Raw genomic sequence first — 15,057 nt, 5'->3', positions numbered from 1 at the left:
CTTTATTTTCCCTCTTTTTCGCCTCCCTGATATAAGGCGCTATTCCCTTTCCCCTATGCATTTCCCCTCTATTTCCCCTGGTGCATTTGCATAGCGTAAGGAAATTGCTATTTCCTCTCTAGTGACATAAGGCCGTAAGAGAGAGAGCTATTTCCCCTCCATGATATATACGACCCTTAAAGCCGATCCCCATGCAACGGAAGAGCATGGATCCATGCTCTCTCTTAACGCATCATGCACAACTCACTAGATTATGTCAATCGTGTCAGCTCTCGATTGTGTAAAGCATAGGTCGCAGGTGAGACAAAGGCCATATATGGCACGTAGAAGGCAGAGACAACTTGAAGGGACCTCCAAAAATGGAGTAGAAGTTGCGGAGTGAGTGAGGAGGGTTGCTAAGGGGTGCCCTTGAGCACCAACTAGAAATTGCGGCTTACCTAGTCCTATGTTTGTGGGGCGGGGTGACGAGCAGGTGAACGAGGGCTCACAATTGGATCATGATCGTGGAACAAGTAGAGAGCATCGGTCCATGTGGATTGGCTCTTAGGGCATGTTCCCACGATCCTAGGTGCATGCACCTAGATGATGGTTTTGCCACCCATGCGTGGGGCTTTGAATGTTGTGTGCGGATACCTCCGATGGCCATCTCGATCCATGGAGGTATTGGGGGATTTCTTTGAGCATTTGGAGGCCATGGTGGATGGAACCTTTGGGGCAGTGCCCTATCCAATGGGCTTGCACCACGTACACCTTTGTTCTCTGCTCTTACGCATCCCGTGTGGCTTTGCTCTAGTGTGCTTGCCCGCATTTAGTGTGCTTGAATGGATGGTGGTAGATCTCGAGAGAGCTTTCCGCACTCCACACATGGCTTGAATGGACGGTGGTAGATCTCGAGAGAGCTTTCTGCACCTCACTGCATTGCGGATTGTGGGATTGGCCCTTAGGACATTTACATACTATGGCACACTATGGCCGCTTCCCCGTGCCAGCTAGTGGGGTTGGACTAGCTCGAGGAAAACCCCGTCCCTCTGAAGGAGAAATGCCCAAATGGATTGTTAGGAGGCAATGCATGAGTGGAATGCTGGACTGGTTGAATTGGTGAGATGGTACCATTCATCTGAGAGCACCTCCACTCTCTCCACTCTCTCCCGCCTAGACTTGTCTAGCCGGTTGTAAACGGTGCAACCCTGGTGGTGTGGCAGTCCGACGTGCGGCCAACCTCCCCTTGTGCGAGGCGCGATGCGGGGAGCTGCTCTTAGAAGCGTGGCAAGAGTTGGCTACGGGGCCCATGGGCACTTGAACCAACCATGACAGGTCTTTGAAGCCGGGGTGAAACTCCAGTAGCGACAAATGGAAGGCAGTTGACAGGTTTGCCCAACAGGACGGGGCTGTGAAAACCATACAGATCCACCTGCACAGAGTTAAGAGAGAGAGAGAGAGAGACACTTGTGGAGAGGAAGAGAGGGGGAGAATACCATCATCGTGTGAGAGGGGGAGAGAGAGACAGAGAAGAAGGGGAGCAAAGAGGTAGAGAAAGAAAGGGGGAGGGTGCGAGAGAGAGAGAGAGAGAGAGAGAGAGAGAGGAGAAGAGGCGCAGAGACAAAGAAACAGAGGAGAAGAAGCAGGCACAGAGAGACAAAGAGTATACATTTGGGATAAATCCCACTCACTTGAGCACCTTATCTTTGTTGTAACAGTCGAAGGTTTAGGGTTTAAGATCTTATCCTTTCTCATATCTTATTCCCAGCTTTTGATGCAATGCCACTGAGACGATTTCTGTCGTCTGTAGTTTTGGATTGACCTCCGAAATGAGTTTTGGCGTCTTGGGCGATATCTCATCCAACGGGTCAGTGTGCTGCAGACTTACAGCAACCAGGACATTTAAGTGAGAGAAAAAAAGAGGATTTGCGCTTCCTGGTTAATCCTGCGCGACAAGAGTTTAATCTTTTATCCTTTGCCACGGGTTTATGTTAAGATTTCCTGTGTTTGCGTCGCGATATTTTCAAAATGGGACCAACTCGCAGAGAAGATAAGGTGCGTTGGCACATTCTGAGGTTGCCCGTGCCTTGGAATTTTTTCATGACGAAGAAACACGGGGCATTGCATCTGGCTTCAAATTCATGAAGTGCAGGTTCTAAGTACTACGTGACTTTAAGCTCCGATCTGTAAGGATTTGATTTTTATGAACGCACCGTGACAGCAGTGGATCACGAGTTTGGATGGAGCTCTGCGATGGTTAGATGAGCAATTATCTGATCTGCCCACAAAGCTCTTTGATTGCTAGTTAGATGAGGAAGTGGTAAGGTTGTACCCATATACAGTCAATTGAACGACTGAAGAGATTAGACAAAGCTCTTCAGAGCATTACACCTACTCATAAAGTCAGGTGTCACTCGTGCAGATCCTTCTGATTGTTCAAGGTTCTGTGTTTTGTGTGGGGCATGGTCCTTAGGTTTCAGGACCAGTTTTTATTTGAGCTGCTGTCGTATCACAGCAAGAGCTCAGATTAGTAGCTTGTAACGATTTACAGGTGGTACGAACATGTCAACAGTGGGCTCTCTCGACAGCATTGATGATGTATTGGAAACTGGAAATCCATTGGTAGTTCCTAGAGGTGCTTCTAAATGGATTGATTCAGGGGCTTCAGCGAGGAGCAATGGGTATCCATTCAAACGATATCCTGCATCAGGTCGGCCCAATGGGATAGGGGGGGATATTTTGAATGGTCCCGAAAAGGAAGAAAGTGGCATGGATGGGAACAAGGTTGGTGCACAACTTCCCCTAAGAACCAGGGCTGTAACAGGTCGAGGCAGTAAAACTGATGGGGAAAATTGGGGTACAAAAGGTAGGTCTTGTGTATACAGCATCCTTATATCAGTCGTAGTGTGCTGTTTTCTGGCTGAAGCCTTGCTTCAGGGTTCCGTCATGATGCTTTGGAAGCAAACAGATATTTTCTTAGACACTGGGTATGTAAAGCAGACTGACCCTGGGGGTCTGGATGGTCCTGAAAGATATTCCTCTGAGTACAAATTGAGATTTATACCTTGGAAGTCCAAAGAACGTTTCTCACGACAGAAGGAAAGTGTTTCAATGATGCGGATCTCCAAGAAAAAATTTCTTAGGCCACCTCGTATTGCTCTGGTATCATCTTTTTCTTCTCCACTCAAAGTCTCTCACCTCTCTCTCCTACATGCCCATGCACACATGCTTACATGCACTTAGGCAGCCTGCATGTGCATATGCACACAGAAATACATACATACATACATATAAATAAAGAAATAAATAGTGAAGTTTACAAAACATTAGTATAGTGCAGTTTTCCTTCTTCTGAATTTCATGGGTTGTTAGCTGGTTGCTCACTTTTATGCAACCTCCCATCCAGTGTAACCAGAAAACGCGTTCGGGCAGTAGAAACGTGAAGAAACATTTCTAAGAAACGTGCGAAACGTGGAAGTTTTTTTGGATTTTTATAAAATAAAAAATTCACTATTTTTATTATTTATATAAAATAATTTATATAAAATACACTAATTTTACACGTTTCTAGACTAAACATTTATCAAAATCTCGAAACGTTTCTCGAAACGCATTTCTAGAAACGCTTCTTGTGACACTGCTCCCATCCACTTGTGTGCACCCTTCCAATTTGCTGTCTTTAGGCTGTCGCTTTGTGTTTTTGCTTTACTTATTTTCAGTGGTGTATTTTGAAATACTCTATCTAGAGATGGTGATATTCGCATATTTTCTTCGTCTTGTCTTTGTTAGAAATCAACCAACAGCGGGTACGCATAGCGGAAGACTGATAGAATAGCCTAGGAGCTCACGCAGTGGTGGTGTGGGTGGAATCACAAGCTTCTTTACTTAATGTGCTTCACATATATGTGCAGATCAGCAAATAGACAATGAGAGATATAAGACCAACTATATATTTTAGTCCAATGGAGACAATACAACAAAGGGCCAAACCTAAATCAGGAGCTATATTGCCCCTATCTGCACTAGACAACAGATTGGCCCTAAACTTAGCACCCCTTCTGGTGTTTCTTTATCTTTTATTTAGAAGCCGCCCAAAAACAAGAAAAGCATCGTTGTGCATCAGCCCAAAATCAACCAATTGAATAATCTGCTCACAGGCACTTCCATGCTGCTATGCGGCCTTTCTGTTTAACAGGAGCAACCAGGTGTGGTTGTTTTGCTGGCCTCTGTCTTGCTAGGACTCCCTTGACGGGTACTCAGAGCTACCAAGACAGATTGAATTGTTTTGCTGGCCTCTGTCATGCTAGGACTTCCTTGACGGGTATTCATAGCTACCAAGACAGATTGGGCTGATTTCTCTCCTGCTAGGATTCCCCAAGTGGGTATTGAAGCTGCTAGGTTAGAACCCTCAGCCAGATTCGAAAGATGGGATGCCATGGAATGTTGCTCTAGACTAGGATGCCTTTTTGAGATGGAAACTGATAGCTGCACAAAACAAAAGGATCTGAAGGTTCTGAGCCAGTAGGAAAGCTCCGGGGAAGCATTCAACCAATCGAAAAGCTCGGGAAACGTTGGGAAATGAGCAAACATGGAAAAACGAAATTCCCTATTTGCACTTCTTCCGGGAGCTTTACAGGCCGGTTGCCTATCAAAATCGCACTTTTCCAGGCCGTTTGGAGCTTCCAAGCAACTCGATTTGCTTCCAAACTTGGCGATTCAGTCAAGGGTTGCTTTTGTTGATTTTCACCTGCCAAGATGCCAGAGATCTTGATTTGGGCCTCTGTGAAGGCATGAACAGTAGGTATGCAGCTAAAACGAACTGATCTGGAGGCTTCTGGCACTAATTTGTTTTTGAGCTTTTGGAAGCCCTGGCAGCCCACCAACAGCCCTTAGACTGTTGCCCTGGTAGTCAAAAAGTAGCAAGTCGACGTGATAGAGTAGCCTTGGAGCACACTCCCAGCCTATGACTTGCCTCTCCCTGTTCTTGTGTGGTCCAAGAAACAGCCTTGAGAGTCAAAATTTGACTTTTTGCCTTGTCCCACAAGCCAGCTTGCCAAATGTGGCTAGGGCAGCCAAACTGTTTAAATCAGTTGGAGGCTAGGGCAATCACCATAAATTCCTAAAGCTTAGAAATTCACGTCCCCGTGACACACTCTCTCTCTTCCATTCATTTTTGGTTCACTTCTCGCAAAACTATGAACACCATCAAATAGTATGTGATCAGCTATTCCTTCTAGTTCGAAAGGCTCAATGGGTTGAATTTATGGGGAGAGAGAGAGAGAGAGAGAGAGGAAAGATGCATTAACGTGCACGGGAGGCCTTGCGGGCCTATGGGACAAAGTAATCAGAAAAGCGAACTCATACAAGCCTCAGTGGGCTGAAGCAAAGGGCACGCTAGGACCCTTGCCGAGCACTAATCTATGCTAACAACAAAAATGATAATCATGAATAGAAATAATGAGAGAGAGAGAGAGAGAGAGAGAGAGAGAGAGAGAGAGAGAGAGAGAGAGAGAGATGTATTAACGTCCACGGGAGGCCTCATGGGCCTATGGGACAAAGTACCCAGAAAAGCAAACTCATACAAGCCTCAGTGGGCTGAAGCAAAGGGCACGCTAGGACCCTTGCCGAGCACTAATCTATGCTAACAACAAAAATGATAATCATGAATAGAAATAATGAGTGAGAGAGAGAGAGAGAGAGAGAGAGAGAGAGAGAGAGCGGCCACGGGAGGCCTTGGGGGCCTATGGGACAAAGTGCACAAAAATAAGACTCAAACAAGCCTCAACGGGCTGGAGCAAAGGGCGCGCTAGGACCCTTGCTGAGTACTAATCTATGCTGCTCTACTGAGCTTAGGAGCTCTAGCAAAATCACAATCAAATACAAAGTGAATTAAATCAATCTTGAAGTTGGGACTCAGAAACCAAAGCCCCTGGCATAGTGGTGGCTCTTTGGTGAGCAGTGAAGATATTCGTATTTGTGTCTGTCGAGCTGTCTCATGCTGTGGCGGGGGACACAGTCTCGATCTCTGAACCCTTTGGGCTATGTCCAGAGTGACCCCCCGTCTCAGTCGGTTCCCCTTGAGGAAAGTTGTCCGAGACTTTATGGATGAAAGTCACTGTCTGAAAGATGGCATCAATCTGTAGTGGTGTCATGGCGAACTCTGCATGTATTATCTCATGTGGGACTGAGGGCTTGCTCCGAATCATCCTAGATCCCATGGTCACCTGTAACTGCTCAAATGTCTTCCACATTGCAATCGGTAGATCACATCCCCAAAAAGGTGCTGCATACATGGCAGTCGGTCACACTAGCGTATCAAAAAGCCAGCACTTTGTCGGTGGATCTTGGAAGTGTGCCTGGAAACATTGCCTCTCCAATCGGGCCAAAGCACCCCGTCCTCGTGTGAGTCGTGCCTGGGCTGCATGTGTCATAGTGAAAAGGGGTCCTGTGAAGATTGCTCCGAAATATGTGTATGACTGCACTATCTCCACTGGCTCGGTTCGATAGGTGAAATTGAGTCGTCGGATTACTGCGTATGAGGTGTTGAAGACCATAACTTTGGTCTTCCCAAGGTTGATTGTCAGGTCTCTCTCTCTACAAAACACCTCTAGGGCCTCCAAGTGTCTTTGCACCCCACTGCTGAGGATGAGATGAGGACTATGTCATCAACGTATAGCAATATCTGTATCATGAGATCAGCCAGTGGTGATCCTTCGCCCCTAGGCGGTCTATGAAAGAGGTGATCTCATCAATGTACAGCCCGAAGAGAGTCGGTGAGAGGGGACATCCCTGCTTCACTCCAATCATACTCTCGACCCAATCCAATAGGCCTCCTAGGGCACGAACTCGGCCTTTGGCTGACTCATATAGGCTCATCACCCCCCATATCAGTGTCTCTGGAATCTGCAGCTCTTGTAACCTCCTGATCATGCGGGATCATGGGACAGTGTCAAAAGCCTTCCGAAAGTCTACAAAGCATGTGTAGACTTTTTGGTGTGTAGACCTCGCCTCCTCAATGATAGCCCTCAAAGTGAAGATGTGATCTAGGGTAGAGTGCTGTATCCGGAATCCTGCCTGTCCTAGTGCCCGCTACCCTCGAGCCTCTGTATGACTGCAGAGTTCCCTCTCTAGAATTGATCCATAAATCTTGGCTAGAGTGTGGCCAATCCGTGACAAACAGCCCGGTTGAACATTTGTGCTAGGATCAGGGCTAGGACCTCTTGTCCTTGTGCAAAGTGCTCAGTCCGGAGGCCCTCGTGGTCTTGCGCTCTCCGATTGTGTAGACGGTGAAGTGCAGCCTGTACATTCTGTGTGGTGAATAGATGACAAGTGGTGGGCCTAGGCGTGGAGGACATATCCGGCAGTGTCTGCATCTGGGCATCATAGTGTGAGCATGCATACGTGTGCCACACATTTGGGTCAGAAATGGGAATAGGTGGCTTCCCCTCTGATAGAAATCCCCATCCAGTGGTCGGGTCTCCTCCTCGGAACGATCTGACAATCTCATCCATCCTATGTGTGAGGAAAGCCCGTCTCTTACGGTATGTCAGTCTTTGATAGATCCTCTGTGCTTTAGGTGGCGTCGGATGACTCAAAGTCTGTTGCTGTGTGAAGTGGGCTCTCGCCTCTCTGCACTTGTCGTTGAACCAAGGGTTCTGAGGCATCTTCCCATCTCTGGCTTGCCTGGATCGGGTCATGGGAAAAGATCTAATAGCAGCGTCTTGTACCACTGAGACAAGGGTGTCAGAGGCGCTGGTGAGGTCTATGTCATCTCCAAGTATAGCCGGGATCTCCTTGGCTAGATGGCTCATGTATACTGGGTCAAGAGCACGGTCAAAGTGGATTTGAGTGCGTGGGGGGAGCTCTCCCAGTGGTTGGCGTGGTGGTGGCAATATGGAAGGTCAAGGATGAGTGATCAGCTCCGAGTGGGGGGGGGGTATGGCGAAGTCGTGTATCTGTGAGATAAAGTCTAGTGGGCCTAGTAGATAGTCCACTGTACTAGATCCACCACCATGTGGGAAGCAAGCGAGTCTTCCAGAAGATGGCCATCTGTAAAGGCCATTAAAGATGATCAGGTTGTGGATTGCCCCCAACTCAAGCAGATGTCGTCCATACCTTGTCACATGTGGGGTATCTGTAGAATGCCTTACTATCCCAAGCTAAGCTGCATCTAGTTCCGACTCCTGAGACCATGTGTGGGTCTTTGTCATCATCTGAGAAGTCAAGTAGGCCCACCTGTCTATTTCCTGTCCGTGCATTGAAGTCCCCCAGTAGGAGAATGTCTCCTTGCATAGAAAACTCCTTGATGTCATCATGGATCGTCTCATATCGACTGTGTCCATCTATAGTGATCTCTCGTGCATAGGATGACGTGTCTGGAGGAAAGTAGCATACTGCAATGAAGATAGGCCGAGCATCTGGGAGCTGAACTCATATCCACATGTGTCGTGCATGCTTCTCTCTCCGAACCATCGATATGAGTGGTCTTAATTGTGATCTGAAAAGGACAGCCACTCCACTGGAGCCACAAACTCCGCTATCTCTTTTCAGCTCTCTTCTGTGAGCTGATTCCCATGTGTATCCAGTCACTGTGGGCAGCCCTTGCTCTGGACTCTCGTGTGTTTCGGTGTAGAAAATCATATCTCTATTGTTATATGTCTCCAGGAAGCCCCCTGGGTCAGACCATAATGTGCCATTACAATTCCATACTGCTATTTTCAATCCGGTATGTGCACACATCCTATGAGCTTGACACCATCACAATTCTCCCTCTTCCTTCTCTTCTTTATCCTCCTTATCTCCTCTTTCTCGAATAATCACCCTACCATCCCTATATACAGCCCATTTCCCTGCTTCCCTTGCTGCCATTACTTTAATCATACCTTCCCTGCGATGTTCCTGTTGTAAGAGTGTGAGGTCGTCATCCAGGTAGATCCTTGTTCCCTTCAAAATTGCCCTCGTGCTCATGAGGGTCTTCCTGTCCATGGCTGTCCGGAATTTCAGCACTAGTGGCTTTGAGGGTGCCTCAGGTTTACCCACCCTCCAGGCTGTCTCACAAGTGAGATTGACTCCCATTTTGGTGAACAGTATTTTGGCATCTCCCATCGGAGTGTCTCCCATCGGAAGCCCCCTCACTAAGACATTTAATGCTTTGCTGGTCCTCCTTTTTTCCTCCTCAAGTGCTTCGGAGATAAATTCTTTTTTGGGGGCTGTTGTGCCCTTTTTGACCACATTCTTCCATTTTAACATCTTAGCTTCCCCTTTGCTGATTTGTTGTTTAAGCTCAGCATGTGTGCCTTGCATTGTTTCCTGCATGGTGGAAATGTCCTTCCTGAGAGTGGCATTTTCTGTTTTCAGCTCCTCCATTGCTTTGCAATTTCCTTCCGGGGGTGCTTTCATGTCCTTTATTTGCTGCAATTCAATCTCCAAAGCATGTACCCTGTCCTGGAACTTGTTTTTCTCGCATATCCATTCACCCTTTTCATTCTCCCATTCCTCCTTTTTGCCCCTTTCTTTCCTCCATTCCTCCTGCATTTCCCCTCCATGGTTTTTCACTTCAGCTAGTGTTTTATCTACATGTGCCTTCTCCGCAAGGAGGGCCACATTAGTAGATTCCAAGCTATCGATTCTTTCAATCAATGCAAGGCATATCTTTTGGAGGCTGGTGAGGACATTGGACGTAATGTTTGGAGTGGTCCCTGCTGTGTAAGCTGTCATGGTATTTTCAAGTGCTTGTTTCCCCCAAATGTCCTCCACACATGCTCGTGTAGGCATTGTGCAATGTAAGTATCTGCCCTTGTTTATTTGCTGAGAGAGAGAGAGCCTCCTCTATTCATACCTTGTCCCTTATGACTTGTAAGATTGTCGCAAAAGCTTGATCCGTAAATCTTGTGAGCTAAGTGTAATGATAGCATGTCCTCTAGAATGCTGGATACTATTTGTTTTGGCATCTTCATCATTGTCAACCGTCCTTTCAATGCCAGGCATGGCTGCTTTGACATGTGCTAAAGTCTCACTAAAAGAGTCCTTCTCTTTGTACCAGCCTCCTGGGAGCCGCCCAATTCTAATCTTCAGTGCATTGTCACGTTTGGCTTCATGCTCCTTAATTTCTTCTTGAATATAAGTGTGAACAAGATCCTTAAGTAGAGACTAGTTGGGAGAGAGAGAGAGAGAGGGGGGGGCGGGCGGGGCAATTGATCTGTTCAGTTTCTGGGCTTCTCATTGGCTTTTTGGCAGGTCTGTGCAAACATCTACAACACTCCGGAATCTTTATATCTTATCACCATTGCAAAAGCTTTTCAAGCTCTTGGGTACTCGCTTCAGGTTTGTGGCCATATAAAGTATGCTTTTCTTGTGCCTTTTATGTCTTTCAATCTCCTTGAACGTAGTTGCTGTGTTTTTAAAATCAACTTGCTTTTCTCAATTTGATATTTTCATGATGTTTTATTCTGTTCTCGGGCTTGAAGGTTTGTAATATGACAGGGATGCCAAAAATTTTCAACAATCTCATTTTGAGAAGATATCATGGGTTGTTATACGGGCTGTATTATTTTTATGATTTATGTTGTCTTTGTAAAGTGGGACGAGAGACTTCCTGCGAATGGAATGCGAGTCTTGACTTTTAGAACTTCTGCATTAACTTTTACTTGCTTGTTCTTATACAGATATGTTTGAAGAGCTGTATTTAAGCTAGTTGTAGGGTATTCAAGGAACTGTAAGGCATTGTGAAAATTCAAGCCACGAACATATGTGGTAATTGCTGTAGTGGCTGAGCATTAACTTTATTTGATGTGAATTGGCACTGTTTGATGTTTTAAAACTGGATGATCTAAAATGCGCTGGGTTTCATCACAAAGAAGGGAATTTGGACTTGTGGAGCTATTTCTCTTCTATTTTCTGTTTTTTTTTAAAAGATATTTAAAGAAATGGCCTGCTTTTTGTTACGATAATACGATTATTGTCTAGCTAGAAAATTACATTTTGTTTTAGCAACATATTTATTTCGATTGCTATATGGCAGCTCTTCGCATTTGAAGAGGGACCCCTCCGACCTGTTTGGGAAAAGCAAGGTGTAACTGTGAATCTGCTCCATCTAAATGTACTCCAGGACCTCAATGTTGACTGGTCAAAGTAAGATACATCATCATATGTTAGGATCTTCCTTCTGCTCATTGCAGGATACACTCTAAGAAGACTCAAGTGTGACAATGAATATACGTTAGGCATGGTCTTATTAGATATTTGTCTTCTAAAGCTCTTGGGTGACTCTTCCTGATGTGATATGCAGCTTTGAAGGAGTGATCGTAAGCTCTCTTAGTGCCAAACATGTTCTTTCCAGGTGAGCTGTCGGAATATTTGGGTATTCTTGAGTTTGCATGCATTGTTTGAGAACCCAACAGTGGTATGATTTACACCCTGTACATATCATTACAAAACACACTGTTTATTTTGTTTTGCGCTCAAGTTGTATGGCTTCTTTTCTCTACACTATACTGTATGCAAGATGCCTGGTTCTTTGAAGGGCTTTTGTGAGACGACATAGTTCCGGAATTCTACTATCTGAGACATCTTGGTGACAGCTTTATGCAGGAACCATTCAAGGGGCTGGTGGTTATCTGGATCATCTTGGAAGACACATTGGGCAAGCGCCTCAGCTACTATGAAAATGCTGGATTAAATAATTTGATTTCTGAATGGAAGCAGGCATTCGAACGGGCAAATGTTGTCGTGTTTCCTGACTATAGCTTAGCGGTAAGTTGTTTACCAATTCAGGGAAGTCAGAATGTAGAATCGTTGTTGTATTTCGCTTCAAGAATGAGAGTTCTAAGGCAGTGGTTTTGCTGGTGTACATCTACAGATGATGCATACTTTACTTGACATGGGAAACTTTTTTGTCATTCCTGGATCTCCTGTGGATGCGTGGGAGGTAAAATCATACATGGTTTCACACAGTCGAGATGAATTACGTAAAAGTTTGGGTCTCAGATCGCAAGATATTGCAATAGCTGTTGTTGGAAGTCCGTTTACATACAAAGGAGTGTGGAGAGAGCATGCCATGATTATGCGAGCTGTTCTTCCTCTACTCAATGAGATGAATCAGGCAAACAATGAGAATGGCCCTTTGCTGAAGTTGATTTTTGTTAGTGGCAATCCCACCCACAGCTATGAACGTGTACTGCAGGTATGGTTGTCCAATGTGCAGCTCTTGGCTCATTATTTTCTTTGGAGTGTTGGTCTTTGTTCTCCAGTATTCTCTTGAATTGGGGGGACCTATTGTCTTTGTTACTTTCGAAAAGCAGATTTGCAAGTATATTTTTTAAGTTCTAATGACAATGAAAAGTATATCCAAGAATAGTTTGGGAACCAGTTGTGGACTTAACTTATGGTAGTTTTAGATGCATGCAATAGAAACCCACATCAACCAGTCTCTGAATTGACACCATCTGTAAATTGATCCAACAAACACCACCCGATCCCCAACGGGTGTATGCATGCTCCTTTTGTCCTTTGCATCACCAATCTGCACCCAAAAGGTTTCAACTGGTTCAACAGTTGGTTTCACCAGCATAATGTAACTGGGTTACCATGGTGAAGCCTCCTGATCACTTCTACTAATCAGCATTCCAAACTCCTCAAAGTCTGAACGACCAACCTCTGTGGCACTCTTGAAGCAGGTGCCAAATGCCTCCACAATGAGAACTCCCCGTGTCCAAAGGGAAGGCTTTGACCCTCCATTCTTGTAGCAACTGAGTACTTATGTAAAACAGTCACCCCAAAGCAAACTGCTAAAGTTTGACACCATGTACCCCGAAAACTCAGACTGTTGCTTGCCATTGAAGCAAGCTGGGTACCTCCTGGGAGTATCTCCACCATGGTGTAGCTATGTAGTTCTGAACTACCCATGGTGGCTTGGAAGTACACGCCTTAATATTCACCAATGGTACCAGCCTCGTCCTCTGGTCCTTTGACCTGATCAACATCTACCATCTTCCACCACAAAGCCCAAGTCTGTGGACTATTCCACAATGTTCTACATGAACACCGTCACACCTGGGTCTGCAAACCTCACCTGGAGCAACCGCTAAGAGAAGCTGATCAATGTTATCTGATTCCATTGACTTCCCTTGGTCCTTAACCTTGATCCGCCATCTTTTCCTGCAATCCTTAGCAAGGTGTCTTGGCTTATCAGAGTAAAAGCATTTTTTGATTTTCTTTTTCTTGTCTTCACCTTCTCTCGATTCCCCGTTATCCTTGCAATCCTTCTTCTTTGCTGCTCTTGGCCATGATAACCTGCTGGTCAATGCTTCATCATTGTACAGTTTCATTTGAGCCTCGTCTTGAAGCCCCAGTTTTTCCTAAGTCATTGACCTCATTCGTTCTCAAGCTGTGAGAGTCGTCAATCGTTAACAACTCTCATATCCTCCTTGGAAGCTTACTGATTGGTGGGATCTGGTGGAGTTGCCCATAGGCAAGTGGGTTTACAAGGTGAAAATAGAATCTGATGTTTACCATTGCCAGGTACAAGGCAAGGCTAGTGCTAAAGGGTATTCCTTGCAAAAGGGAATAGATTATAATGAGACCTTTGCGCCCACTTCCAGGATGACAACCGCTATGTGTGTCATAGCATTGGCTGCTCATTTTGGTTGGACAGTGGATCAGTTGGACATGAAGACTGCTTTCCTTAATGGGAACTTGCATGAGGAAAGTCTACGTGAGTCAGCCCATTGGATTTGGGATACTTGGACAGGAAGGTAAAGTGTGTAAACTGCCTAAAGCATCGTATGGTCTCAAACAAGCTCCATGGGCTTGGTATGAGAAAATACACACTCGTTTAACCAGCAAGGGTTTGCAAAACAGTCCGTTTGAAAGTACCCTCTATGTAGAGAGACAAATGGGATTTGATTATAATCCTCTTTTTTGTGCTGCTCACAAGTATCAATAAGGACAGAATTGCAGAACTCAAGCTGGATCTTGAAGCCTTATTTGTGAGTCAAATTTGGGACTGTTGCATTAGTATTTGGTTTATGCTGTCGAAAGATGGCATTGTCATGAAATACTCCAGTATATACAAGGGCTGTTACACAAATTCAGAATGCAGAATTGTAAGCCAATTTCAACTCTGATTGAACCTGGGATTAAGCTGTCAATGTATTGTAGACATGAACCTTTTGATGCCTTTTTTATACAGCCAGATGCAACCCATGTCCTGGCATTCAGTTCTGATTGTCACAAGTAAGAAGACATATGCACAGCCCTAAGACCACTCACTGGTATGCAGTTTCTTGCATTTTCAGGTATTTGCAAGGCACCAAGCATCTTGGATTGGCTTATGCCAAGGGGGTTGATTTTCAGTTTCATTTTGGTGATTTAGATTGGGCTGGTGACTATGATAATGCAGTCCACTAGCGGAAACTATTTCTTTCTTGGCAGCTCATGCACAGCTTCACATGAGGAGGTGGCCACAATGGGTTGTTTCTTGCTCAGCTAAGATAAGTACAGGGCAGCCTTCACAACAGCAGTTGAGTGTTTATGGCTCAGGAGGTTGTTGAGGAATCTTCATGGAAGTTGGCAGTCAGCCACTCTTATTCTCATTGGTAGTTAGAGTGCTATTGTAGTAGCACAGAGTGTCACGGGGAGGTGAATTTCATGTGGAGCTAACCTTGTGGCTACTTCCGTGGCCGCTTTGGCCGAGGGGACTGGCCTAGAGGAAGGATCGGTTATGCTCAAGATGAGATAATACGACCTCAGGGATCAGTGGACATTTTCCTTTAGAGGATCAATTGTCGCATTAGCACTTCTTGTAAATGGTCAAAGGAATCGGTGTCAAGGTACTTGATGAGGGTGATATGGCACGGACTAGATGGGTCTAAGCCTATGGGTCTCAAATGCATTAAATGTGTAAATGTGCCTAGGGGCAAGTGAATTTAATGTGCTACCAAGAGAGGGGTAAAAGATGCATTTAAGAGGTACCCTAGAATGATGACATGTGGCAGACTAGATCCATCTAGGAAAATGGGGCTTTGTTGATTAGCATGTGTGTTCTAAAAAACACGTGTATTGTTCTTGTAAGGATGCTGA

The 15,057-nt window shown here is 45.4% G+C and overlaps 1 protein-coding gene across 1 annotated transcript in view; it reads left to right on the top strand.

Annotated features, from left to right (window-relative positions):
- The first annotated feature begins 1,322 nt into the window (after positions 1–1,322).
- Positions 1,323–15,057, top strand: part of LOC147888074 (uncharacterized) — an 88,108-nt gene continuing 74,373 nt past the window's right edge. Inside the window, exons 1-6 of the mRNA XM_087393165.1 lie at positions 1,323–3,141; positions 10,216–10,302; positions 11,000–11,109; positions 11,267–11,317; positions 11,559–11,730; positions 11,837–12,160. Coding sequence (XP_087249291.1) covers positions 2,542–3,141; positions 10,216–10,302; positions 11,000–11,109; positions 11,267–11,317; positions 11,559–11,730; positions 11,837–12,160 — 1,344 coding nt within the window. The 5' untranslated portion in view covers positions 1,323–2,541. The remainder of the gene's footprint in view (positions 3,142–10,215; positions 10,303–10,999; positions 11,110–11,266; positions 11,318–11,558; positions 11,731–11,836; positions 12,161–15,057) is intronic.

Source organism: Dipteris shenzhenensis, chromosome 22, assembly GCF_047967505.1.
Source record: "Dipteris shenzhenensis isolate YYH24624 ecotype China chromosome 22, Dip_SZ_1.0, whole genome shotgun sequence".
Lineage (NCBI taxonomy): Eukaryota > Viridiplantae > Streptophyta > Polypodiopsida > Gleicheniales > Dipteridaceae > Dipteris > Dipteris shenzhenensis.
Note: the sequence above shows the minus strand (reverse complement) of the source record. Positions and strands in the feature narration are given on the sequence as shown.